General features: G+C 36.3%; 1 protein-coding gene and 1 long non-coding RNA gene across 2 annotated transcripts in view; both read right to left on the bottom strand.

The window, feature by feature from the left end:
* Positions 1–25,520, bottom strand: part of LOC106143341 (uncharacterized) — a 61,112-nt gene that overhangs the window by 21,207 nt on the left and 14,385 nt on the right. Inside the window, exons 3-14 of the mRNA XM_060948973.1 lie at positions 22,011–22,127; positions 21,155–21,285; positions 18,687–18,776; positions 17,405–17,569; positions 5,442–5,543; positions 3,497–3,562; positions 2,705–2,837; positions 2,186–2,282; positions 1,335–1,427; positions 981–1,093; positions 756–892; positions 16–645 (exon numbers count right to left, since the gene is read on the bottom strand). Of these exons, the coding sequence (XP_060804956.1) occupies positions 16–645; positions 756–892; positions 981–1,093; positions 1,335–1,427; positions 2,186–2,282; positions 2,705–2,837; positions 3,497–3,562; positions 5,442–5,543; positions 17,405–17,569; positions 18,687–18,776; positions 21,155–21,285; positions 22,011–22,127 (1,874 nt within the window). The remainder of the gene's footprint in view (positions 1–15; positions 646–755; positions 893–980; positions 1,094–1,334; positions 1,428–2,185; positions 2,283–2,704; positions 2,838–3,496; positions 3,563–5,441; positions 5,544–17,404; positions 17,570–18,686; positions 18,777–21,154; positions 21,286–22,010; positions 22,128–25,520) is intronic.
* Positions 12,252–14,716, bottom strand: LOC132902729 (uncharacterized). The gene is made up of 2 exons (XR_009657227.1): positions 14,090–14,716; positions 12,252–13,815 (listed from the first exon to the last, which is right to left on the bottom strand). It is a non-coding gene; the product is annotated as an uncharacterized LOC132902729 (long non-coding RNA).

Genomic DNA, 25,520 nt, shown 5'->3' with positions numbered 1-25,520 from the left:
ATTACTTATACTTACACGTCTAAAAGTATTTCCCCTTCTGACAAAGTTTTTTGTAATTTTCTACTCTTTCTATTCAGAGTAGTAAATGGAATAGCCTCGTCGTCAGGTCTTGGTTCGAAATCAATAATTATTTCCCTTTCATTTTTTTCACTATCATCAGTTGTCGTGGCAGAAGTCTCAGTTGAGGGTTCTGAATGAAAAGTAGACGTTTTCGAAAATGGATGTGAGTTGACTGTTTTTTGAGAAGCATCACTAGTACTTTTAGTTAAAATTGACCTTAACGACCTATCTCCTTTTGCTTGCTTAGCTATCTCTTGCTGTAAATATTCTAAGTTTCTACGATTCAGTGCCATACTCTTTTCAATAGTTTCCATGTCATCATCTATAGTATCGTCCCTGTCACTTTCGTGTATAAATTGAAAGTTTTGTTGAAAATATTCTTGAGCTTGTCTTTGTAGTGCACTTAATTCGGAAGATTTGTCAAACTGTGATGATGCAACAGATTTGACTGATGAGGAAACTTCGTCAGAGTCCATTCTTGTCATGGTAGGTGAAGGTGGCATCATAGCAGTTGGTGAACGCGGTGATCTTGGTGGCTCCTCTGATTGTGTTCTATGCAATTTATCATGGTCTGCACCTATAAAACTGAAAAATAAAAATCTTGTACTACATATAATCACATTTAAAGAATTTTTAAGCCGATAAAGAAGCCGATATAAAAGGAAATAAAATAACATTAAAAGTATAAGCCATACCTTTCAATGTTCGGTGTAATATCATCCTGATTGTCTCGACCAGCTAACCTATCGCCACCAACTTCTGAAAATGATTTGGTTAATCTTCTAACACCTACTAATCCATTCGTTTGAACTCCAGCTGCTACCATTTTTACCTGGAAAATGTTTGAAATTGTGCAGTTTGGGTACTGACTCTCATAAAATGATTTTTGTAATAAAATTATTGTTGTTTTATATTATTACCCTTCTGATAGTCCGCGGGCTTAGCGATAAATAGTTAGGTGGCAGTGGTTTTCTTCCTAAACATACTTCAGTCTGGGTTGCTTGTGTTCTCATTACACCTTTCTTTATTGAATCTGTAACATCAATAATTATCAGACTTAGAAGACATAATGGCTCATTAAGGTAATATAAGTCTTAAATAAGACTTTTCTCATCCGCATCATTTCATATTCAGATGAACTTTTGTTATTCGTGATTACTTGTGTGATCGTTATTGGAACTAAAAGTTTCATTAAAAAATCTAGTAGGTACATAAATACAATTAGAACCTTCAATTTGAGACTTTCAAATAAATGTACAAATAATAGTTATTACCTAGTACAACCACTTTAGGCTGTTCAGTTTGTGTCGGTCTTTGAACGGTTTGTGATGTGTGGGGTAGAGTCGCGTACTGCCCAGGATAGTGGACTGGTACTGCAGAAAAAAAAGCATTAGAAGATTAATGTATCATTAATTATACCAGCAACTATGTACTTGTACCTAATTAGATTATAAAAAAGTGTGACAATAAATCGTAGAAAATTATATATTCAAAGTTAGCTAACTAAACTGAAGACAGATTATGGTAAATTTTACCTCAAGTGTGATTTGAATGATTTTCGTTAATGGGATGTATCTGGAATGTATTATGTTTTTCCAATGGTAAAATTTTATCTAATTTTTTTTAATAGTTAAGTATAAAACATGTAACGGTATGCTGTACCGTTATAATTAAAATTTCGAAGAAATTATCAAAACTAATTTTCTGTGGACTGGGTCTTGATTTATTTTATAATATAGTATCTTTAAGTTTGTATCTCGTAACACAAGTTTCGAACTTACTTCGAGGCTAACTCAATCTGTGTAATTTGGGCCACATATGTTTGTTTATATATTTATAAAAGAGAGATAATTTGATGTGTGGTTCCTGGCACCAATACAAAAAAGAATAGGACCACTCCATCTCTTTCCCATGGATGTCGTAAAAGGCGACTAAGGGCTTACAAACTTGAGATTCTTTTTTAGGCGATGGGCTAGCAACCTGCCACTATTTAGATCTCAATTCTATCATTAAGCCAAATAGCTGAACGTGGCCGATCAGCCTTTTCAAGACTGTTGGCTCTGTCTACCCCACAAGGGATATAGACGTGACCATATGTATGTATGTATGTAGATAATTTGATCACCTGGAGTCGGTGTGGTGGGCCCGGCTTGCAAGTACGGTGGGTACGGTGAGAACTGCTGGTACAACACCGGCACGGCTGGGTATGGCTTTGGCTCAGGCTGGAATTTAAAAAAGGAATCATTTAAAATTTATTTTAATTAATTTATTCCGCTACTTATACACATATTTAGCAAATAAAAATCTTTGTTCTGTGTGTATATCCGAAGACTGTTTACAAACAACAAGTACTTAGCAAAATGATTCAACATTACTTACACGTAAAAATAATATTAACGTTTATCTATATCTTTATGTTCTACATTTGTGTATTTTTTCGTTCAAATTGACACCCGAATACATATATGTAAAACGAGTATTTATTCACTTTTTTCTAAAGATTGACTGGAGAATGAGAATGCTTAGCATTATATTCAACGATTATATATATTATACGATATACTTTTAAGTCTCAAATCAATAAAGTTTTAAATAAATAAAAAAAAAGAAAAAAAAAATTATAATTTAAGCGATACCTTCTTACCTTTACAACAGCTCTTCCGTCGATAAGTCTTTCACAATCTCTTCGGAACCGATTTCCACTAACTGCAGCGGGCATGACAGAGTCGTCAAAAGTGGTGAGTGTGTGAGAGCGGGCAAATGATACGTGTTTTGTTCTGAAATAGTAAGAAAAAGGGAAAAATAATAACATACATACGTACATAGTCATGATTATATCCCTTGCTGGGCAGACAGAGTCAACATCAATCCAAAAGATTGACAGGCCACGCCCAGCTATCTAGCTTGATGATATTATTGAGACTCAATATGAGAAGAGAATGAGAAAAATAGTGACAGGTTGCCATTCCACCGCCTAAGAGAAGAATCCCAAGTTTAAAACCCTATCCCGAAGAAAAATAATTATTGATCACTTTAAGTCTTATATAAAACGGTATTTTGTACCTGAACGTTTGAATGTTTTCATGATTTAAGCTTATATTTTCGTAAATCTTAGACCCGGTTTATCCACTACGTGAAACGACAAATTCAGGCATTTGGGTGTGAGTATTAATTCTGTGCATCAAGACTAGGGATGGGGTGTTCATGGGACTTTGCAAAAATCCTTTCTTAGCCTAACCTTGGATACCTACGAATATTATTAACTAATAAATTGCACATTTATCAGACGATTCCATGCTTATATTCATCGAAAATCTAAAATAACCATTGAGCTCATAGAGAAGCCCGTAAATATAATTAAAAAAATAAATATTATGCACTCTATTATCTATGTTAGTACCTATGTTTATATTGCAGGGTTGTGCTTAAATGTTACCTGTTTGGCGGGATAGTGAGAGGTGGCGGCGGGGGTGGTGGGGGTATCGGTGTGTGAGCGGGACAACTGCAAAAAATTCAATTATCTTTAAATACAACCTTAATAATTTAAAATTGGAAATAAAAAGAACGAAATACATAAATAAAAGGACGAGCTTTATCTCATTTATTAATAGTGCCTTACTTAAATACCTATGTAGTCTCAAATATTAATATTTAAGAAAGATGTCAATTTGAAGTTGTATTGTAAGGTTCCAAAAGTCATAGTTTGTGAAAGTATTGATATGAAAAGCCCGATGGTAGTTGAGGACCCCTATTTAGAGATTAAAGAATAAACTAAATTTCTTCAAATTACCTATGTATTTCATAATTCTAATGTGAATTCCATAATATGTTTTCATCCCATTCACACTTGGTGTCGACCTTACCAGGGTCCGAATAAATATCCCATTATGCAAATCGCTTTAGTGAGTCCAAGGTATAAGTAGAACTCCCTCCTTATTCGCAACGAGTTTGATTCTCTATTCTTTAACATTTAAGATCGTTAATATAAATCTTTTTCTTTTAAATTGAAAGGAGGATTGTTTTTAGGAAAGGAATACATAAATGTTTGAACAAATTTTTAGTTGTCAAATGGCAAATCGATTGACGGGAAAAGCCTTTTTACCAGAGAGTGATTGAGTTTTTAAACCAAAACAACACACACCTCGCTCATTCACTCCCTTGCTACATACAAGAATCTGCTCTTTTAACGTCTTGGATAATTGTTACAATTTTCTACACAGATAAACTACACTTATTGTTAAATATTTGAAAATATAAAAAAAATTAAAATGATTTAATTTTTCTTTTTTTTATGAAAACTTTTTTTTTTAAATCGTATCGAATTTAAACTGTACCGAAAATGGAACACACCGAACACTACCCACATTTGCGGTTCATCCTAATTGCAAGCGTGGAATGAGCGTCGACTTTTATATCTTGACCTTTTGTGGTAACCTTTATCCCTGAAGGGTGGGTACGGGTAAAATGGGTATCTGCCTACATTTACATGGATGAATAGACTCTTGACTGAAAGGGTTTGGTTGAACTACACATTGACACGTGAGAAGCGTTCGTGTGAATTAAACAAAACATGATTGGATTTTAGAAACATACTATTAAAAGAATTGATTAATGGTATTCCTTCAGAGGTACATATATTGCTGAATTTTACGATAGGTGATTGAAAAAGAACAGTTAACGAAATAATAGCAATCTTGCATTTTAAATTACTACTAAAATCAAAAACAAATCTTTAAGGTGGATTTCGTTTTAAAATGAAACATATTTTTCTCGATCTTGTATCTTTATACACAACAACACTACGTCTTACCTATATACAGTCAGCATATTCCTAATGAGACTACGTGCACGAGATGTTGAGCAATTATGACTGATGTAGGTTTAACTTTTGTCCCTAATGAATACGATGCACGAGGAAGTAAAATCAGCACATCAAGCTACCCTAATGCATTGCAATTTCAACTTTATTAGGTTTTTGTTGAAATTCAAAACCACTCAAAGTAGATCCTAAACTGTATTTCTCAAAATCGTTTCTGAAATTTATACTCGTACAATACAAAAATCGACAAGTTACAGTTCTATCTATACATATATAAATGATTGATTGATGACCGTTATTGCATTAATGATTAAATGTAGGTTTTCATACATGCACAATATTTATAACTTTTATAAGCTACGCAAAAGTTGAAAGTCAGTTTAATCCTAATACTTATAAACTCAACCGATACGTAGAAGTATTAGAGTACTTTTAACAAAATTTTAACAAAATCGGTAGGAAATTTGATTTAGTATCGAGAGGGCAAGCTCCTATAGACTTGTCACACACTATTAAGATGACATATAAATGATTATGAAGTTGTGACTAATAAATAACTTACGGCATCATAGGTGGTCTAGGCAGAGAGCCGCCTCGGCTTACTGACGCGATTTGGTCCACATTGTAAGTTTGGGGCCAACCCGCGTTATCTTCTATTACCGATCTGAGAAATATAAAAGACAAACACTTAAGCAGAAATATATTTCATTCATTCATTTTTATAATCGTGTTTATGTTCCTTGCGGAGTAGAGCCAGCAGTCTTGAAATACTGATGGATCACCTTCAGCTGCTTAATACAATACAATACAATACAAATTATCTTTATTGCCCATAAAAAAAAAATACAAACGTAGTAAAAAAAACATACATTATGAACATGTTGAGCAAAGGCGGACTTATCGCTAAGCAATCTCTTCCAGCCAACCTTTGGGTAGTGAAAGGTAAAATCCTGGAACCGGGTGGGCAGCATACTTAAGATATGTTAGTAAGTGTATAATAAATAAACTACACACATACATAAACTATAAATATAAACTTACACAGACTACATACATAATATTACACAAAATAAATAAATACATAATAATATACATACCTATATAAAAAAAAAAAAATATTGATTAAAATGAATATTACCATGAATAAAGTTAAGAAGAGAGATAGTACTTCTTCAAGTTCGTTTTAAAGGTACCTATTGTTTGTGAGGTGCGTATGTCAATGGGTAAAGCATTCCACAGACGAACGGCCTGAACTGTAAAGGATTTAGAGTAGGCTGCAGTCATATTAATGGGAGTATTGAGGCGAAGGGCAATTAGACTACGGGAAGTGTGACTGTTATTCTGATGAAAAAAGGTGAAGCGCTCTTTAAGATACTGAGGAGTAGAAGGGATGAAAAGTACAGAAAAAAGCAGTGTGAGAATGTGATAATTGCGACGTAACCTGATTGGAAGCCACTTGAGTTGTGCACGGAAAGAGGAGATGTGGTCATATTTGCGTAAGCCAAATATGAACCTGATACAGAAATTTTGAAGGCGCTCAAGTTTATTAAGTAGATCTTCAGAAAGATTGAGATAGCATGAATCAGCATAGTCAAGGACAGGCAGAAGTAAGGATTGGGCAAGTGAAATTTTAGTTGCAATGGGTAAGAATTTTTTTAGTCTTGTGAGTGACCTTGCTGATGCGAATATTTTCCTGCTAACTTCCGCCACTTGAGGGGACCATGAGAGCTGACGGTCAAAGAGAACACCTAAATTTTTGACCCTTTCGCTATAAACAATGTTTACACCATTAAAGGAAATAGGAGGGAGGGAAGACCAATCAATTCTTGAAATCTGCCACGGGGAGCCTATAATGATTGCTTGAGTTTTGGTGGGGTTAACAATAAGCCCGTGATCCCTGCTCCATTTGGATATATGAGACAAATCGCCATTAATTTTTCCAATGCCGTTTGATAGGTCACTTAAAGAAGAGTGGCAGTAAATTTGAAGGTCATCAGCATAGAGATGATAGGAAGTGCAGAGCTGAAACGAGATGGAGTTTATAAATAACGCAAATAAGAGAGGAGAGAGCACACCACCCTGAGGGACACCAGCCACGGTATGGCACCAAGAAGAAAACTCGTCCTCAATGCGCACCCGCTGGCGGCGTCCGCACAGATAAGATTGAAACCAGTTAATAGCTGAAGGAGATATGTTCAGTGATTGCATCAGACCTAAGAGAACGTCAAAGTCCACAGTGTTGAAGGCATTACTGAAGTCCAGAAGAGCCAGGATTGTGACTTGTGAATTTTCAATGCCATATCGGATATCATCTGTGATTTTTACTAAAGCGGTAGTCGTACTATGTCCAGCCCTAAATCCGGATTGAAATGGGTTGAGGAGATTGTTTTTGACCAGGAAACTGTCAAGTTGTAATTGGACTAACCGCTCTAGCACTTTTGATAGGAATGGAAGGATGGAGATGGGTCGAAAATCCGAGAAAGAAGTTGGATTTGATTTTTTTGGGATGGGGGTAATATTAGCATTTTTCCATGCAGATGGAAAGGTACCGGATGTAAGGGATTTGTTCATGATGCTTGAGATCGTAGGTAGAAGGATGTCAAGGATTGGCAGGATCATGTTACGACTGATATCGTCTGTTCCCACTGCGTTCGAAGATACCGATAGCAAACACTTCTCAACATCACTAGCAGCTACTTGACTAAATGAAAAGGAAAAATCCGGGGTTGGAAGTGAAGACAGATGGTTTAACGTGTTGAGCTTGTCATTGCCATCAAATGAAGTGGAAGATGAGAAGTGCTTATTAAGCAAATTGATGTCGATGGTTTTAGGGGTCTTGGTGTTATTTTTTCCAACTCCTAGCGATCTAAGAAATTTCCAAATTTTGGCTGGGTCACCATTTTCGACGGATTTATGGATATGGCGGCGCTGTGCTTCCCTGCATTTCCTATTACTACGGTTACGTGCCTCCATGTATTTGTCCCGATATCGATCAGAATCACGTTTAAATTTTGTTTTCATGATGTGCTTTATGTGGATAGCATTTTTGACATCTTCAGTGAGCCAGGGTGCGGGATAGTGTTTTACTCTTATCGGACGGATAGGAGCATGCTTATCATAAAGTTCTATAATCATGTTGTTGAAGTTTTCCACCTGCTCGTCGACAGAAGCTAGGTTGGATATCCTTTCCCAATTAGTGTTGTTAGCGTCAGCCCGTAGAAAATCCACATTCATTGAACCAAAATTTCTTTGCATTAGGACTTTAGATCTGGCTTTGGGCGGGCGAAGTTTATAAGAGAGAAACAAGAGGTCATGGTAAGAAAACATATCAGCACTGTGTTGCCCGTGTCCTGCAACTAGATCAGCAGAAGAAACTAGGATGAGGTCGAGGAGTGTGGGTTCCCTGTTAGGGAAATGATGGGTGGCTTGAAGTGGAAGAACAGATAAGTTGCAAGAATTAACAACAGATAGGAAACTAGAAGAACGATGGTCATTCCTAAGAAGGCAAGTGTTAAAGTCACCCATGATGATGACTTGGCCGTAAGATGGTGCCAAATCTTCAAGAATGGTTTCGAGAGTTGAAAAATAACGGATTGTATCGGACGGGCTGTAGAAAACACCTAAAAGAACTCGAGTGTGGTTAAGAGTTGCTTCAATAAAAAGATACTCGGCTTCACAAGAAGGATTTGTATGTTGGGATACTCGGATAATATTGTATGGGATATAAGAGCGCAGGTAAATCGCAACACCACCACCGGTCGTATCTGTGATCCGGTCATTTCTAATGAGGATAAAGCCTGGAAGTGAGTAAGAAGTAGAGGGTAAAGCAGGATTAAGCCAAGTCTCTGAGACAAAAACGGCATGAATGTGTTTACTGTCGAAGGTGGTTAAGAGATCAGGGTAGTGTGCCGGAATACTCTGTGCATTAATATGAACCGCATTAAAACACTTACGTGACTCGGAGAAGGTATTGTGCAGAATTTCATTTAAGGGTGTGGGGATAGAATAAAAACTGTCCTCAGTTGAAGTCACTGTTCCAAAGCTATCATCACGATCAATATTCATTGTATGATATTTATATATATATAGATAAATACCTAGGCAGTATAATATAATATAAACCTAACCTTAAAGTATATATAAATATTATTTTATTATTTTATTAATAATTACCTAATAATATAGTGTAATATTCTATATTATGTATTCATATATCTACCTGCCAGCATAAGGGAAAGATTGCGGTGAATCATTACTTTGACAATTCAGCATTTTAAATAAACATAACCTTTAGAGTAGGGTAAGCGAAAATATTAAAAAAAAAGGCATTACAAGTAATGTCCAATGCCATATCCACACTTTTATTTGATGGCACTTCTGACAATGATCAAATGTCATTGTCAAAGTCAATGCAAAAGAATAATTAAAAATATTGTTGGGTGACGAAGAAGGCCCCCCAGACTGGGGAGGTACGAGTTCTTCTTTCAGGAAGAAATCCTCTACGCCTCGCCCTTCTAAGCGACCTGCCGAATCTGCAATAGAATCGGAACCAAAAAAAACTTCTCCCCCATCGGACTCAATCCAATCTGTTTTTCATCGTCCGGGTTTTGAACCGGACTCTATCATTAAATATACCGACGAAGACGATGCTCCGTTTATCGTATATGTTACGAGGATGGAACCCGATCCTTCTGCGGGTCTATCTATTAAGCTGCTTAAATTTGCTCAATTTCTGCATCAAAATTCTGTCAGTGGTATCAAATCTGGGGGACTTAAACTCATGGGCAGGAACAAAATTTCAATCGAATTTACAGATAGGGACTCTGCCAATTCTTTTTTAGAAAATCCTTTAATCCCAAATAATAAATATACTGCGTCTGTCCCGAGATTCAATATCTCTCGCATGGGAGTTGTTAGAGATATCCCTACGGACTGGACTCTTGAAGAATTAATTAATAATATTTCTGTTCCGCCCAACTGTGGTCAGGTAGTAATGGCCAGACGTCTTAACTCCAAATCAAAGAAACCTGACTCCTCCGTTTCCTGGTTCCCAACCACTACTGTTGTCCTTACTTTCCGTGGACATGTCCTCCCGGAAAGAGTTTTTTGTTTCCATACCTCTCTCCCTGTATCAGTCTACCTCCTCCCCACAATCCAATGTAGGAACTGCTGTAAATTTGGTCATATCAGCAAACAGTGCCGCTCCAAACCACGCTGCTATAGGTGTGGCCAATTCCAACACTCAGGTGATTCATGCTCCTCAGATGTTCCTTTATTATGTTTATTCTGCGGGAATTCCCATCTTGCTACTGACCCATCCTGCCCCGAACATATTAGACAGAAACAAATAAAAGTTATCATGGCAAACGATAACATTAGTTACTCTGAGGCAGCAATGAAAATTCCTCAAAAACGTTCTTTTTCACAAGTTGCTGCTGCAGATACCCCTGCTTCCTCCCAATTCTACTCCTCCCAATCTCCAGTCTCCTCTCCACAACGCCCACCAAACCCTCCCCGCTCTTCAGCCCCCAATCTGTCTTCCTCTTACAAAAAAACGATTACAATTTCCCCTAAAACCAGACCAGAGCTTGGTAAGTCTTATGACATTCAGGCTCTCAGAGAAATTACCGCAACTCCAAAATCTTCCCTTCCCAATGGTTGTGCGTGTTCTTGCCAACACCAGGACCCTTCCACTGCTTTATCTCCAAATGATAACCTATTTGAGATTTTAGCAGACGCCCTTATCCAATTTTTATCACGAGATGTTGATATGTTACCGCCCAATACCATTTCTCGTCTTCAACAAATAATCGTTCCCATCCTTTCCAAACATAATGGACCAAGTTCTTCTTCAGTGGAATACTAGGAGTGTATCCAAAAAGAAACCTGATTTAGTCTTCTTAATCAATAGATACAATCCCATTATAGTTGCCATTGCTGAAACGTGCCTTAAACGCACGTCTCACTTCCATATCCCACACTACTCTTGTTTTCGAGATGATAGAGATGATGGTTGGGCAGGCTGCGCTTTGTTAGTCTCTCAATCCATCACCTTCACTCAAGTTCCTATTCCCCCTCACAGCTCTTCCTTCCATGTTGTTGCTGTGAGAGCCTTAGAAATATCCTTTGTTTCTGTTTACCTCCCTCACCCTCACCACTCTATTGTCCTGGAACTACAGTCTATTCTATCTTCTATCCCTACTCCCCTTATCATATTAGGTGACTTTAACATACGTAGCACCCTCTGGGGCTGCCCCTTTGACGATTCAATTTTTCCTGTCTTTCTTGATCTTCTTGACAACATAAACCTTTGCACTTTAAATGATGGCTCTATCACCCGCCGGTCTCCTCCGTCCCAAAATGCCAGTATCCCAGACCTTACCCTAACATCCCCCCAACTTGCTCCTCTATTGCTTTGGCGGGTCTTACCTACTTCTTATGGTAGTGATCATTTTCCAGTCCTTACCACACTAATTAAATCCATTTCCAAGGTTTCGCCCCTTCCTCCTCTTCTTAAATACAAAACCGAAAAGGCAGACTGGGACGAGTTCTCAACTTGCCTCAAGGTTCTTACTTCCTCCCTTCCCTCTCCCTCTAGCCAAAACTTTTTACAGGTGTATGAAGAGTTCATATCTGCTGTTATTTCTGCTGCAGATGAATCAATCCCAATTAAAAATGCTTCACACAACAAAATTCCCTCCCCTCCATGGTGGGACTCTGAATGCTCCGAATTTATCAGGAAAAGAAACAAAGCTGAGAAAGATTTTAATAGTGACCCCACCTTGACAAATTATCTACTTGTTCGTAAAACAATGGCACAGACTAAGCGTCTATTGTCCCAAAAAAAACACCTTGGCTGGAAGTCCTTTTGTGAGTCCATTTCCCCCAAATCCTCTCTTTCAAGTGTCTGGAAGAAAATTAAATCTTTTAGAAGAGCCACAGCTTATCAAGACTCCTCTTCTAATGACACTTCACCTTGGCTCAATGATTTTATAAATAGACTTTCCCCTCTAACCGCTCCTGCTTTGGACGAACTTCCATACTCCTCATATAACTGTCCTTCCCCAACCATCCTAGATGATCCCTTCTCCCTCCAAGAATTATTATCCGCTCTGGACGGTCTCAAGGATTCCTCCCCTGGTATTGACGGCATTCCCTTTTCTTTCATTACCAACGCTCCTCTTCCTTCCAAATTATACCTCCTGTCCATTTTAAATCATATCTTCCTGTCTGGGTCTGTCCCAGAATCATGGAAGAACCAAATTATTATTCCCATTCTTAAACCAGGGAGGAACCCTCTAGACCCCCTCAGCTATAGACCCATTGCCCTCTCATCGGTAATACATAAAATTATGGAACACCTCATCAAAAATCGATTAGAATGGTTTATTGAATCAAAGGGCATACTTCCAAATACTCAATTTGGCTTTAGAAGAGGTATGGGAACTCTGGACAGCCTGAGCATCCTGGTCTCCCATATAAGAGTGGCATTCTCTAAAAACGAACATGTGGTAGGCGTTTTTCTTGACATAACTTCAGCATATGATAACGTTCAACTTCCTATTCTCAGGCAAAAATTGCATAAGCTGAGTATTCCAGTGAGGCTGATTAATATCATGTGTAATATGCTCATGGATCGTCACATAATTGTCCGTTTGCAGGGTTCTCTTCTTCCCCCTCGCTCTGTTTGGAAGGGTCTTCCACAGGGCTCTGTACTTAGTCCCATATTGTATAATTTATATACTTCTGACCTAGATCAGTCTGTCAATTGCTTTTGCAATATTCTTCAATATGCTGATGATATAGTTCTTTTCGCTTCTTCGGACTCCTTTGATGACATTAGCCGTCGTTTAAATTCAGCTCTTTTTTACCTCAACACCTGGTTAGAAGACCATGGATTATCTATCTCCCCGCTTAAATCAAACTGTGTCGTCTTTACTCGGAAGAGATCTTTGCCCCTATTAACTATTTCGATTAATAATGAAACTATCCCTCAAAAAGACAGTTGTAAATTTTTAGGAATTACCTTAGACTCCAAACTAACAGGTGTTACTCACTTAAACCATGTTGTCCAAAAAGCTGAAAAGGGAGTTAATGTCATGAGGTCTCTCTCTGGGGTCCGCTGGGGCTCCCACCCCTATAGTCAAAAATTAATTTATAATGCCCTTGTACGTAGCCATTTTGACTACGGTGCCTTCTTATTAGAACCATGCAACAAATTAGCTTTGGCGAAATTAGACAAAATTCAACATAAATGTCTCAGAATTATAACCGGTGCTATGAAATCTTCTCCAACAAATGCCCTTCAGGTTGAATGTTTGGATCCTCCTCTTGTATTAAGGAGACAATTTTTAGCTGATAGATTTCTTTACAAAACAATCCAATTATTTTCTCATCCCTTATTAGAAATACTTAACTCTCTATCAGACTATTGTCATACCTCTTCTTATTGGGTTAACAAAGATCACCCCCCTTTGGTTAAAAGCTTCGATAAAATAGATAACCTTCCCCACCCAGTTGCCCAATTCTCCAAAAATCCTATCTTTGATATTGACTTCCACCCTCTCATCTTCCAACCTAATGTTCTTCTAAACATAGGACTATCCAAGAATCTTCCTGGTGCTGATAGGATATTCAACCGGATCATTTCTGAGAAATGGTCTGATTGGACCCTCATTTTTACGGATGCTTCCAAATTATCTCAGGACTCTAATGTTGGTGCAGCAGTTTGGATACCTAAATTCAATCTTTTACTAAGTTTTAAATATCTTTCACAATCCTCTATATTTACTGGAGAATCCATTGCTCTCTTTGAAGCTGTTCAATTTGTTTTATCTCACAATTTGGACAAATCACTTATCCTCTCAGACTCTTTGAGCTGCCTCCAAGATATTTTGAAACGACCCTTCCATGCAAAGGATAACTTTCCAATTACCCTGAAAATAAGAGAAACCTTATATAAATGTCAGTCTTCCAGTATTAATGTAGTTATTGCTTGGATTCCAAGCCATTCAGGAATCAAGGGTAATGAAACAGTAGATATGTGGGCTAAACAAGCTTCTACTTCAGGTTCTGACTGCCACAAATTTCATTACTCTCGAGACCTTAGACTTCTGGCTAAACCACAATTAATGACTAATTGGAATAGACAATGGCAACATTCTCGTCAGCAAAAAGGTGTCTGGTATGGAAATATCCAACCAAACTTACCCAAAGTCCCTTGGTTCTTCCGGCATCGAAACTTGGAGAAGTGGGTAACGTCGGTTATTATCCGAATGCGACTTGGCCATGTATGTATCCCTGTCTTCCTCCATAAACTCCGAATTAGAGATACTTCTATCTGTGAATGTGGCCTGGATGAAGGTAGTCTTAATCACATAATTTTCAACTGCCCCAAACTTGTGGTCCATCTTCGTAACATAATTCCGTCTAACATTCCCCATCTAAATTTAGACACTAATTCATTTCTTTCTCTTGTCCACACTCGGTTCTGTTATATAATTGCAAAGTTCATAACTAAAAATAACCTAAAACTATAGTTCCCATTACAAATTTATTTATTTTTTTTAACTTCCGAAATCTCCCTATTAAGTATATCCCTTGTTTTGCACAACTTTTATACCTTACACACTCACTACACATTATAATCATTAACTTGTCTTCTCTTTTACTAACAATACCTACTTGTTGTGTTTGTCTTTTTGTGTTTGTACATTTGTTAACCTTCTCCTTTCAGATTGTATACCGTCCATTTTTGTAACTTCGTGTCTCTTCAAACCATGACATTGGCAGAATCACCGAAAGTCCGGTGGAAGCCATAATATAGAAAAGAAAGAAAGAAAATTAAAAATATTTATAAGCAAATAAGCCAAAACGTATATACGGTGTGAAATAAACAAAATAAAAAGTGCTGTGAGTTAGGTACCTAAGTTGAAGTTATAAAAATAATGTGGGTACAATATAGTTGCCTATTTAACATTGGGCTATTACACAAAAAGTATACACAACGAACACTAAGCACAGTAAATAAATTAGGTACCTAGCTAATAACTTAGGAAAGTCACTTCTTGGCGACCACTGTTGCTTTCGGGGTAGAAATGGCACCGGCGACGAGACCACCGCCAGTCTCAGCGTTCGAAAATGAAAGGCTCAAGTGTTTTACCTCTGCACAGGAGTTCAGATGATGCCTCACCCCATCAGGAGTGACCACAAACACATAGCCATCCCGAGTCCAACACCTGTTTACGCCGAAGCTTTCACGTGCCGCCATAAATGTATCATGCCGCCCTTTAGTGAGAAATTCAGACATCGTCACACCGGCCCCCTTCAGTTGCGTTTTGGCAGCCCAAAACTTGTTCTTTATTGCAAGGGTACAAAATTCCACAAGAATAGGCCTTGGCTTTTGTCGAGATGCCTTGCCTAGGCGATGAAAACGGCAAAGATCATCTTCCCTGAAGTTGGAAAGCTTTAGCTTATTTGCTGCCAAACCAGAGATTATGGATACAATATCCTCCTTCGGGCTCTCAGACACTCCATGCAATAGTAGGATTTTCCGGCGTCCTCTCATCTCGAACTGGTCTTGTTGTATCTCCAGACGATTCTGCTGCTGGGCCAACAACTCAAACTGTTGCTGAAACTCCCTCATCATCGTAGAAACAAAATTCTTGAAAGCAACAAAATCAGTGGATAGTGCTTTGAGTGTCGGAGTGGGGCTGGCCTTTTGTAAATCCTTTTGAAAATCCGCCATTTTTGTGTTGAAATGCTCCATCACTTGTGCCATTGATTTTTGCAATGATTCCATAGTGCTAGATATGAGTACAATATGCCAGCAGGTAAATTAATTATTACTTATTAAAATTTCATTAAATTATTACCTAAAATACTACAAATATTATTTTTAATATATTTAAATGTAGAGAGTTTTAAAAATGCGTATTTAAAATTTAACTGCTACCCCTATATATCTGCTTAATGGTAGAATTGAGATTCAAAAAGTGACAGGTTGCTAACCCATCGCCTAAAAGAAGAATCTAAAGTTTATAAGCCTATCCCGTAGTTGTTTTTTACGACATCCATAAGAAAGAGACGGAGTAGTCCTATTCTTTTTTATCTTGGTGCCGAAAACCACACGGCAATACCTATATATTCTTATTTCATTGACCTTGTATAGTTAATTCCCGTTGCCTATCTAGACTCAACAAAGTTTCAAAGGAATATAGTACTTATCCACTTCACAGCAATTTGTGGCTTCCTCAAATAAGAGGGCAGTATTTTATCCAGCTTCCCATTAAGTATTTCCCGGACTCGTGAACGTACTCAAATCGTTAGCCCGTAACTGAATTAGAGCCTTTTTGCTGAATTTTAATTAAAACCAAGTTATTGGCTCTTTCAGCGAATGTAGATCGTATTTTGATGAAGTTTTCATGAATATTTATGAAAATGTCCTTGGAAATTATCAACATCCTTCTGGATTTTGTCCTAACTGCGTCTTTTTGTAGATGAAACCGGAGTTTACTCATGACCACGAATCAGGAGTGGGAAAGTTAGGTAATTACCCTACTACCCTACTACTACTCTGTAAAATATTATACGCTATTCTGTGTAAAATATTCGCAAAATATGGCCCTATTTCGTAAAGGACATAACAATCATTACCATAATTGTACATTATCAGTGTCGTTCATCGCCCCAGATTTCATCTACGACTTACACACATTTAGAAACGACATAGATCTTTATTATATCACCCGTTGTTTCGACGTGATAAATTAAATAAATTATACAACTGTTATGCCTTTAAATAAATAATAGGTATTTTATAAAATAACGCCTCTGTGGCAAAAGAAAAAATATTGGGCACAGCAGAGATGCCCGAAGTCCACCTTTCAACTCGATATTGCATTTAGTTAGGCTTTTACTCGAAATGACTTTGTCTGACTTCATTTACCTATGCAGGGCGTTGGGGACTGTCGGGAATTTAACACTTTCGAGTTACGTAATCGATTTTCCAAGCGAAGTTCCACCACAGACATACATTGTACTAGATGTAATCCGCGTACAGACAAAACAAACTAGTTGCGACATAGTACGCACGTTTATCAGTTCAAGTAGAGCTTTCAAAGGGTTTGTTATAATATTTTCTCATTTCATAAACTGATAAAATATAACATAACATTTGGTCACGTCTATATCCTTTGCGGGGTAGACAGAGCCAACAGTCTGGAAAAGACTGAATGGCCACGTTCAGCTATTTGGCTTAATGATAGAATTGAGATTCGAATAGTGACAGGTTGCTAGCCTATCGCCTAAAAAAAATCCCAAGTTTGTGAGCCTATCCCTTAGTCGCCTTTTACGACTTCCATGGGAAAGAAATGGAGTGGTTCTATTATTTTTTGTATTGGTGCCGGGAACCACACGGACTGATACTCTTTGTTCATATCAGAATTTAATTAAATCTGTATTGCGTTGAATGTAGTATTTAAGCACTATTCGTGTATCTGACTGAACAAATAAATCAAAACTCACTGTGGCCACTCCATCCGGGTGAAGTCTTCATCCTCTGGCATCCAGGTGTACCGCTTGGGGTCAGGCTGGCTGCACACGGAGCGTGGTCTCCTGCGGAAGTACGAGCATTCCAGTTCGGCATCGTATGCTGACACCTCGGGGGGAGCGGGGGTGGGTTGGCCAAACCTGTTGGAGGTCGGGCTTGGATCATCAGGTCTTTGGGTTCAAATTTATACCGAAACAGATACTAGGTTTTGGCCTACTTTTGGAATAAGATAAATGATAGCAAATTTTTAGGACTCATTTGTAAATAACAAAACAGTTAAAAATATTTATAGTTAAATTACGATGTTTTTATTTAGGAATTACATTTTCTTTTATTTAAAGCATGGCTACATAAAATTGGAAGGTATTAATTTCCTACATAGTGGGCAAATCAGGCTTATTAAGGTACAATAATCGGCTAATGGGAAAATTCTACAGTTAGTATTTGTCCAACATAACGACACCATAAACCAAAGAATGCACTCTCCATTCATCTTGTGATCTTTCCATTTGATTTGTGGACTCACATCCCTCATCACTTAAGACGATTTATTGTTCGAGTCATTCCGTAAATACTACCTACATTTTTTCTCAGAAGAAATTACCTCTTTGTTCTACCTGGTGCTTATGACGCATTATTCGTTAAATCACCAGATTTCTTTGTTTTATCCATGAAATCCGTAATGGCTACTTTAGCTATCACAAAAGCTAGTCTGGTCACGAAAGTGACATAAAAATGAAATTACCTCGATAAAGTATTGATGAGAAATTTTCGCCGGGAAATTCCGCTCGCGTGTGCTTCGATTTAAGTGAAGCGGTTTAGATTAGAAAATGTTTAATCGAGGTGTCAGGTTAACTGATACTCTTATGACTATGTTTTCGTTGATAAAACGACAAAATTCTTTCCCAAGCATAAACTAAAATTATCTTTTCAATTTCAGATATATTTTTCGCTTTTGTACGTTATAATGTAGATAGATCTTCTAAATCTTGGGATTTTCTTAGAACTAGAAAAACACATTTGTCATTGTTTTAGCACTTGTGATATCTATATACCTTATTTTCCTATTTTATAAACATCGTAAATATTATATGGTCCGATAATTTTACCCGAGGCTATAGATATTTTTAATACGGGGTAAAATTTGTTTACAACGTGCACATAACAGTTACAAACGAATCGAATTTTACTTAAGAGTGTTTTTCTCTAAATCTTATGGAAAGCAAGATGAAGTAATATGTGGTAGGTACTACATACCTTGGATACCGCTGAATTGGAGCATAGTCGGTGTTAAGGTTCTCATCTGAGGGCACCCGACGACGGACACACACGGATAGAAATGATGCTCTGAAAGTTACAAAATAAAAAATACAAAGTTATAACTATTCTTTAGAGAACTTTACGAAGAGAGAAGAGAGAGTAAGCCTAAAAGGCAAGGAATTTTATCACAAAAAATATCTAAAATTACATACGTAGGTAGTCCTTGGAAAGTTTAATGGAAGATTAAGAAAGAATTTACCGATATTCAAAGATATAAAGTATGACGCGGGCGGATTTTCGGAAAAAGCATCTATAAAGTGTTTCGGGTGGCTAATTGAGAACCTCCTCTTTTTCCGACGCGAAGAAATCTCCAAAATATTCCACCGGCGACTTTTCACCCCAATTTGAGTCCTGCCTAATACTATTACAAGGGTGCAGAATAATAAAATGCTCAATTTGTTACCTTTGCTTTCGTAAGAGATCCACATTTATTGTGGAAATCAACTCAGAAAGCTGACTTAGAAATTTAAGAGCTCGTTTCCATTTTGATTTACTTTAATTGATTCATATATAAGCATATTTTTAAAAGATAATATTGACCTTGTCTAACTAGAGGTAAAGTTTCTCTTATTTATAATTTTTAAAGGAATGTGAGAGATAGTATCTAAAACCAAACTAAATTGTTACGCTTAATAAATGAATAACATTAATTTGGTACATCAATAGCCATATTGTTAATTACCCTTCGGAAGCATTTTAAAAATATTATAATCATTTAAAACTAATTTCATGAAAAACACGATATATAAAAGGAAAGAATTACATTAATATAATATTTTCGGATACACCTTACATTTAAAGTCTAACCGGAAAAGTATCTTTATATATTATTCATAGAAGCGCCAAATTCATCCCTGGAGATGTCCAAACAAGCCAATAACTTTTTATCTCCATCAGTTATCTGCGTATTGTTTACTGAGAAGAGAACCACTTTTCTTTTGTCGGTAATATACGTAACTCTAGTATTTATGCATTTATTTACCGCGAATAAAACCTTAATATTCAGAAAATATATGTATTAAAATTTGGTTTGAAAGTTTCCTGAGTTAATGTTCTCAATAACTTCTAACGTTACTTCCAGTTACATCTTCGCCTGTCTGGAGGAAACTGAATGTGACCAAGCTCCTGAATCAGTTAGGTTTTTACTCGAAGCGACTGCCGTCTTCGCAAGTAAACGCTTTTTAATCCGTACCTTAACCATTAGACCACCGACGGCGCCAACGGCACTGATGCTTCAAATTTACGCTTTAATCTGCAGATTCCTCAAGTTCAGTCAGTCAATTTCCTTTCTCTCTAACTAACTAACTCATTCATCGAAGATAATTTCTTGACTTTCTAATGGGTACTTTTTAAATTAATATTTTTAAACCCATCATAAGTTTGCCACACATTTAAATCTCGTAAACCAAATCTAAGTTTCAATTTGCATATTTCCTTGAAAACTTGTACCTTGAGTAGGAAACTTGCCAAACAGGTATTTGTAGGGATGATAATAATCTTAGTTAACAATTTCATGAACTCGCAACAGGCAAGTTTCGAGTTTGCTACGAGTTAAAGTGGAGTCACTTTAACTCGTAGCAAACTCGAAAATGTTGAAAATGTACTAAAACTTAGTTCCTTCATATTAAAATGAAGATTTAGGTTGAGTATGCCGTTGTTCTTTTATCTTCCAAGCAAAACAAAAACGTACGTTCAGAAACATAAAAAGTTCGGAAAGTATATGACGTATATAAGTAGTAAGAATTAATTATTCTACTAACATTTTTATTCTTCATTTAATTTTCAGTGACTCAACATGAATTTTGACAAATAACCCTTGCTCTGAAACACAGCCTACTTTTATCTCTGGAAATGACCACGTCCTAGTTACTTAAAAATAAAATAGAAAGAAGCTCATAAAACAGAAAAGCTTTTGCGAAAAAAAAAATTAACGCAAAATTTCTCTGGAGCCGAAACTTGAGTTTGAGATATTACAGGTCACGGGATCATGGCGTGTCTGGCATAGCAATCAGCGGGACTTTGTTTGGATGCTTGGTTTTTTACTGCTCAAAAGGAAACCTTCAAATGTACGTTCCAGGTACAGTTAAAATCACTAGCTTTTTTAATATAACTAATAAATAATTTTAAATTAATAATAATTCATATCCACAAATATTAATTACATAATGGCGCGATAGTCCAATGTTGATAAAAAAACTTATTTAGAATTGGACCAACCGAGATTAATTAAAAATGACTCACTTTCACCTTATTTGAATTGAGGTAGTATTGTGGTTACAAGATAACCAAATAACCCTTTAACTTATAAAACTATAACTTAGTCCCCGAATACCGATCAAAATTTTATTCTTGCATTCTTCCTCTTACGCCAGAAAGTATTTACAAGTATACGAATGAACACCTACCTATTGGTTCGTGAGCATGGACTCTCAATGTGGTATTGTGAGAGGCATCCGAGGAATCTGTCCTTCTTGGACTTCTCCAGTTCCAGCAGATCCAGTTGTTTGTTGTTGATGCAGTACTGCTCCCGGAACTCCTGATTAAAGTATAAACAAAATTTTATAATTATTGTCATATAAGTAATAATAATTAATACTTTCCCAATTTTTGTCATCAAACCTTTGTAACGTTAAAAAAAATAAATTAAACTGAAGACTTCATTATCGCTTATCTCGGTAAATTAAGAGATCAAATTAAACACGCCTTTTAAATCGACCTCATTTTGTAGGATAAACATTTCTTCAAAGATATTTCGCATTATCCCATCAAAGTCATTTGAATTGTGAGAATTCTTTTACAGTTTCGTTTTTGTAAAATTCTTTGAATTAATTAAAAAAAAATGAAGTCGTCCTTTTATCTCCTTTAAGTCTTACGCTTTCCTATTGGAGTAGCCCATTGTTAACTAGAACTTCATCTTTTTACAAACATTATTGTACCGCTTTCTAGTACTAATCTTTAAAGTAATATGTCAATAGCTTCACTACGATCATCTACTTCTAGTGAGGAGTTAATTGGGATAAACGGGTAGACGATAGTTGGTATTATATTATTACATATTAGACGTAATCGTCGAATATGCATGAATAGACTAATGAGTGTGGAGGAAGAGGGAGAGGTCTGTAAGGATCGTAGCAAGTGGAAATCCATAGTCTCTGCTTACCCCAATGAGAAACAGGCGTGATGGTATGTATGTATGTATGTAAGTACGGTAGGTGGTACCGTGTGACGTGTGGAGATGACGTCACAATGTGTGTATGTTACCTGCTTTGAGTACATGGTGGTCTTGCTGGCTGGCCGCTCGTCGTTGGCCCTCTGCCGCTTTCTGCCCGCGTTTTCATCCTCCGATTCGTAGCCTTTGGCCAAATGTGCTATGTCAGCCTGTAACAATCAACAGTTTTAGCTGAAGGCTTTATTATGTTCATGAGTTCGACTAATAAACATCGGAATATTTAGTAACAACTTTATTCAATCATACGTTCTTAATTTTGGCGATGGGCTAGCAACCTGTCACTATTTGTGACTGTTAGCTCTGTCTACCACGCATGGGATACTGTCGTGATTATATGAATACATAAAATCACGCCCCTCGCCCTCTCCCATATATTTTTCCCTATGCCACGACCCATATATTTAAAAAAATTATAATAGTATTAAATAACAAATTTATCATAAGATTACTTCGATCAAGTGAGAACGTCTATGTAACATCTTTCATCATCATTACAGCAAAATCGATATACAATATACAATGGTTTAGATGTATCTTTTTTTAAATTTCTGAACTCACATACTGACATTAAAGTAAATTTCTGAAAGTAAACTATTATTATCAACAAAAGGTCTTGATGGTTGACTACTGGACGCTTTCATAATAAAATGTAAAATCTTTTAGTCAAATTTAAAAGTTCCCTTTTCCTGTTTGATAGCTATGCAGGTCACGTTTACCTAGATAGTAAATAAAAAAAATATATTTTTTTGTATTTATATTTCATTGAATTATTATAGCTATCTAAGTGATAATTTACGAAAATATCTAGTGAGATAACTATTCCACACTGCATTAAATGCTCAAACGACATTATCATACTAAGTCTCAGTCTAAAAGCTTCGATAAAGCTTAATGCAGTTGGCTAAAGCTTGCAATTATTGGCCGAACTTTTGCAACTGCTCTTATCGCGACGTGGAACATCCGAGCTTTTGCAATACTCGAGCACTTCCTATAGAGCTTTCCGCTAGTTTGAATCACAACGCGGATTATTTTTGAAAACTTGGAAATTAATTTACGCGGTAAAGTTTCTAGTTTTTAATAACGAAATTCAATTTGGGTTGGGTTTTGCTTCGAATTGCACAGATCAGATGGGATGTTGCTTCGTGTAAAAACATAATCTAGGCTTTTGGAGTCAGGTCGGATTCGGGCTACGGCTAGTAGGTGCAAATCTTCATATATAAAACTCTTCTGTTATTGACTGACATAAAACGCACAGCCCTCATTGGTCGGTCTAGAAAATTGAACTTTGGCTTTTTTCATGTGGTCTGCATTAAAAGAATATTTTCCGAAATTTCTGCGGGAACGGAAATTACCGGGATTTTTCCTTTCACACGTGCAGAGCCGCGTACGAACGCTGGTTTATAATGTGTAGAACAAGATTACATGCACCTAATTAAGTATATGTAGCCCAAGAATATGATTGATAGGAAATAGGTATAGGTAAATCGCTTAAGTGACTTTAAATACCGAAAGGAACCATTGCTCGAATCATTTTCTTGAATTTAAATTTAACTTGATTTTTTGTATTAAAGACTGTAACTTAGATTGTACTTGCAATGACTTCAAAATTAATATTGTAATTAGTATCCTACACTAGGCACAAACACTTAAAAATAGTTTTCACAGCTGTTTAATGAAATTTTCTTTTGAAATATTGTCGGTCGATTTTATATCATTAACTTACATATGCAGTTAATTATCTTGTTGAAAAAATAATAACGATTGTATAAAGAAATCATAATTGGACATTCATAATTACGTGCCAAAAAAATAATCTACATTTGAACATTCTTTTTCTTTGCTTTTTTTTTTGATGGCCAGCTCCAGAGAAAAATGTGTTTGTACGTAAATCAGTGCTTGAAAATATTTATCAATATTTTCTTTGCTTGAGTACTCGTGACAATATTTTCTTTTTACCTTAGTGGCCAGTTGTATTTATAGATAGAGTTTTTGAAAATAAAATTATCCTTTCTTGAGTATTATAATGTGCTTAGTACTCTAAGTTATGGTCTTGCTAGCGTATGCTAAGTTTTCAAAGCATTTATCGCTAAGATGTAATAGTTCAAGTTTGGACTATTACAAGTAGCCCATTTGAATTTAAGATCAGGTGCTATCGACTGCTGCAAGACTTGCATACTAAGTTATTTGTCTTTTGCAGTCTAAGTTTCTAGTGATTTCCTCAAGGGGAAACAACGGTTTGTTTTCTCATCGAATGTTGCCAATTTAGCAACAAGCATTGTCCACGCCGAATCCTAAGTTTATTAGGATATCCCTAAGTCGCATTTTAAGACATCCATTGGAAATGCTTTAATAATGGGAATCACCTCATGTGTTTATAAAAAAATCATTGTCTTACATTTTCAAAAAGTACTATAAAAAGTTTATTATATAGAAGTACTATCGATGTCGAACCATATAAAACCTAGTATTTTTTGTGCTGTATCTTAATGCCGCTGAATGGCATCACAATTAAGTCCCCTTAATGAGCTCAAGTTAAATGACTTTTCTAGGCTCACAATAGCTCGGCTATTTCCAGCGCTGGGAGAGAACACCGATAAAGTATTTACTATAATGAGGGAGCATGTATTGGGTTCTACATTATTATTTTCAAGGTGAACGAGAATGTCGATGAAGTCTTTTCTTTAATGAGGAAATATAAGTATTGAGTTCTATATTTATTTTCTTCAAATTTATTCTGGCGAATTATAAACACACGTTATGAAAATACCGCTGTAACATTTTTAAACTGTCAAAGCTGAGGGAAAAAATCAATTAAGTCTTTCATATATTATTATAGGAACAACATTTATTAGATTCTAGAATTCCAAAATAGACTGACAAAATTTATCATAATATGAACATACAGTTTTATCATTTTCAAAGGAAGTTGCAGGCAGTTTGATAACTATGCACTTATAGCTCTTAAAAAGTCCACGATTCCGGCCACGTAAAACTTAAAACCCTAGACCTCTACCTTAATGCCAAATTTCAACGGAGCAATCTTCACACCTAGCGTCTTAGGCTATTGATATGTTAGTCAGTTAAACATTCCCGTCAAAATAAGTAAAAATTAAAAAATTTTTAAACTCTTTCTACCGTCCATCGAAGTCGGACTGTCTTTTTTAATTCACAATTGTCTTCGCTTCATTTTAAATAAATTATTTGCTGCGCTTGAATCTAAAATGAGCATAAAAGAGCATGCAATAAGCAACACTTCACAGTATACTGAAGACGCTGAAGAGTGACGTCGTGACGTCAGTAAATGTAAAATAGGTAGAACTGAGATAGGTAGAGCTTTATCTTAATTTTTTTTACTTACTTATTACTACACTATTATTTATTAGTTTTATTACTGCAAATTTTCATATCAATACGTTTAGTAGTTTTTGTGTGAAAGAGTAATAAATACAGACACATCCTTGCAAACTTTCACATGTATAATATAAATATGCAAGAGTCCAAAGAAAAAAGATGTGCACCACTGCCAACTCAAACAGGAAAGA

Source organism: Amyelois transitella, chromosome 17 (assembly GCF_032362555.1).
Source record: "Amyelois transitella isolate CPQ chromosome 17, ilAmyTran1.1, whole genome shotgun sequence".
In the NCBI taxonomy this organism is placed as follows: Eukaryota; Metazoa; Arthropoda; class Insecta; order Lepidoptera; family Pyralidae; genus Amyelois; species Amyelois transitella.
The sequence above is the reverse complement of the archived record's forward strand: the minus strand, read 5'-3'. Positions and strand labels throughout refer to the sequence as shown.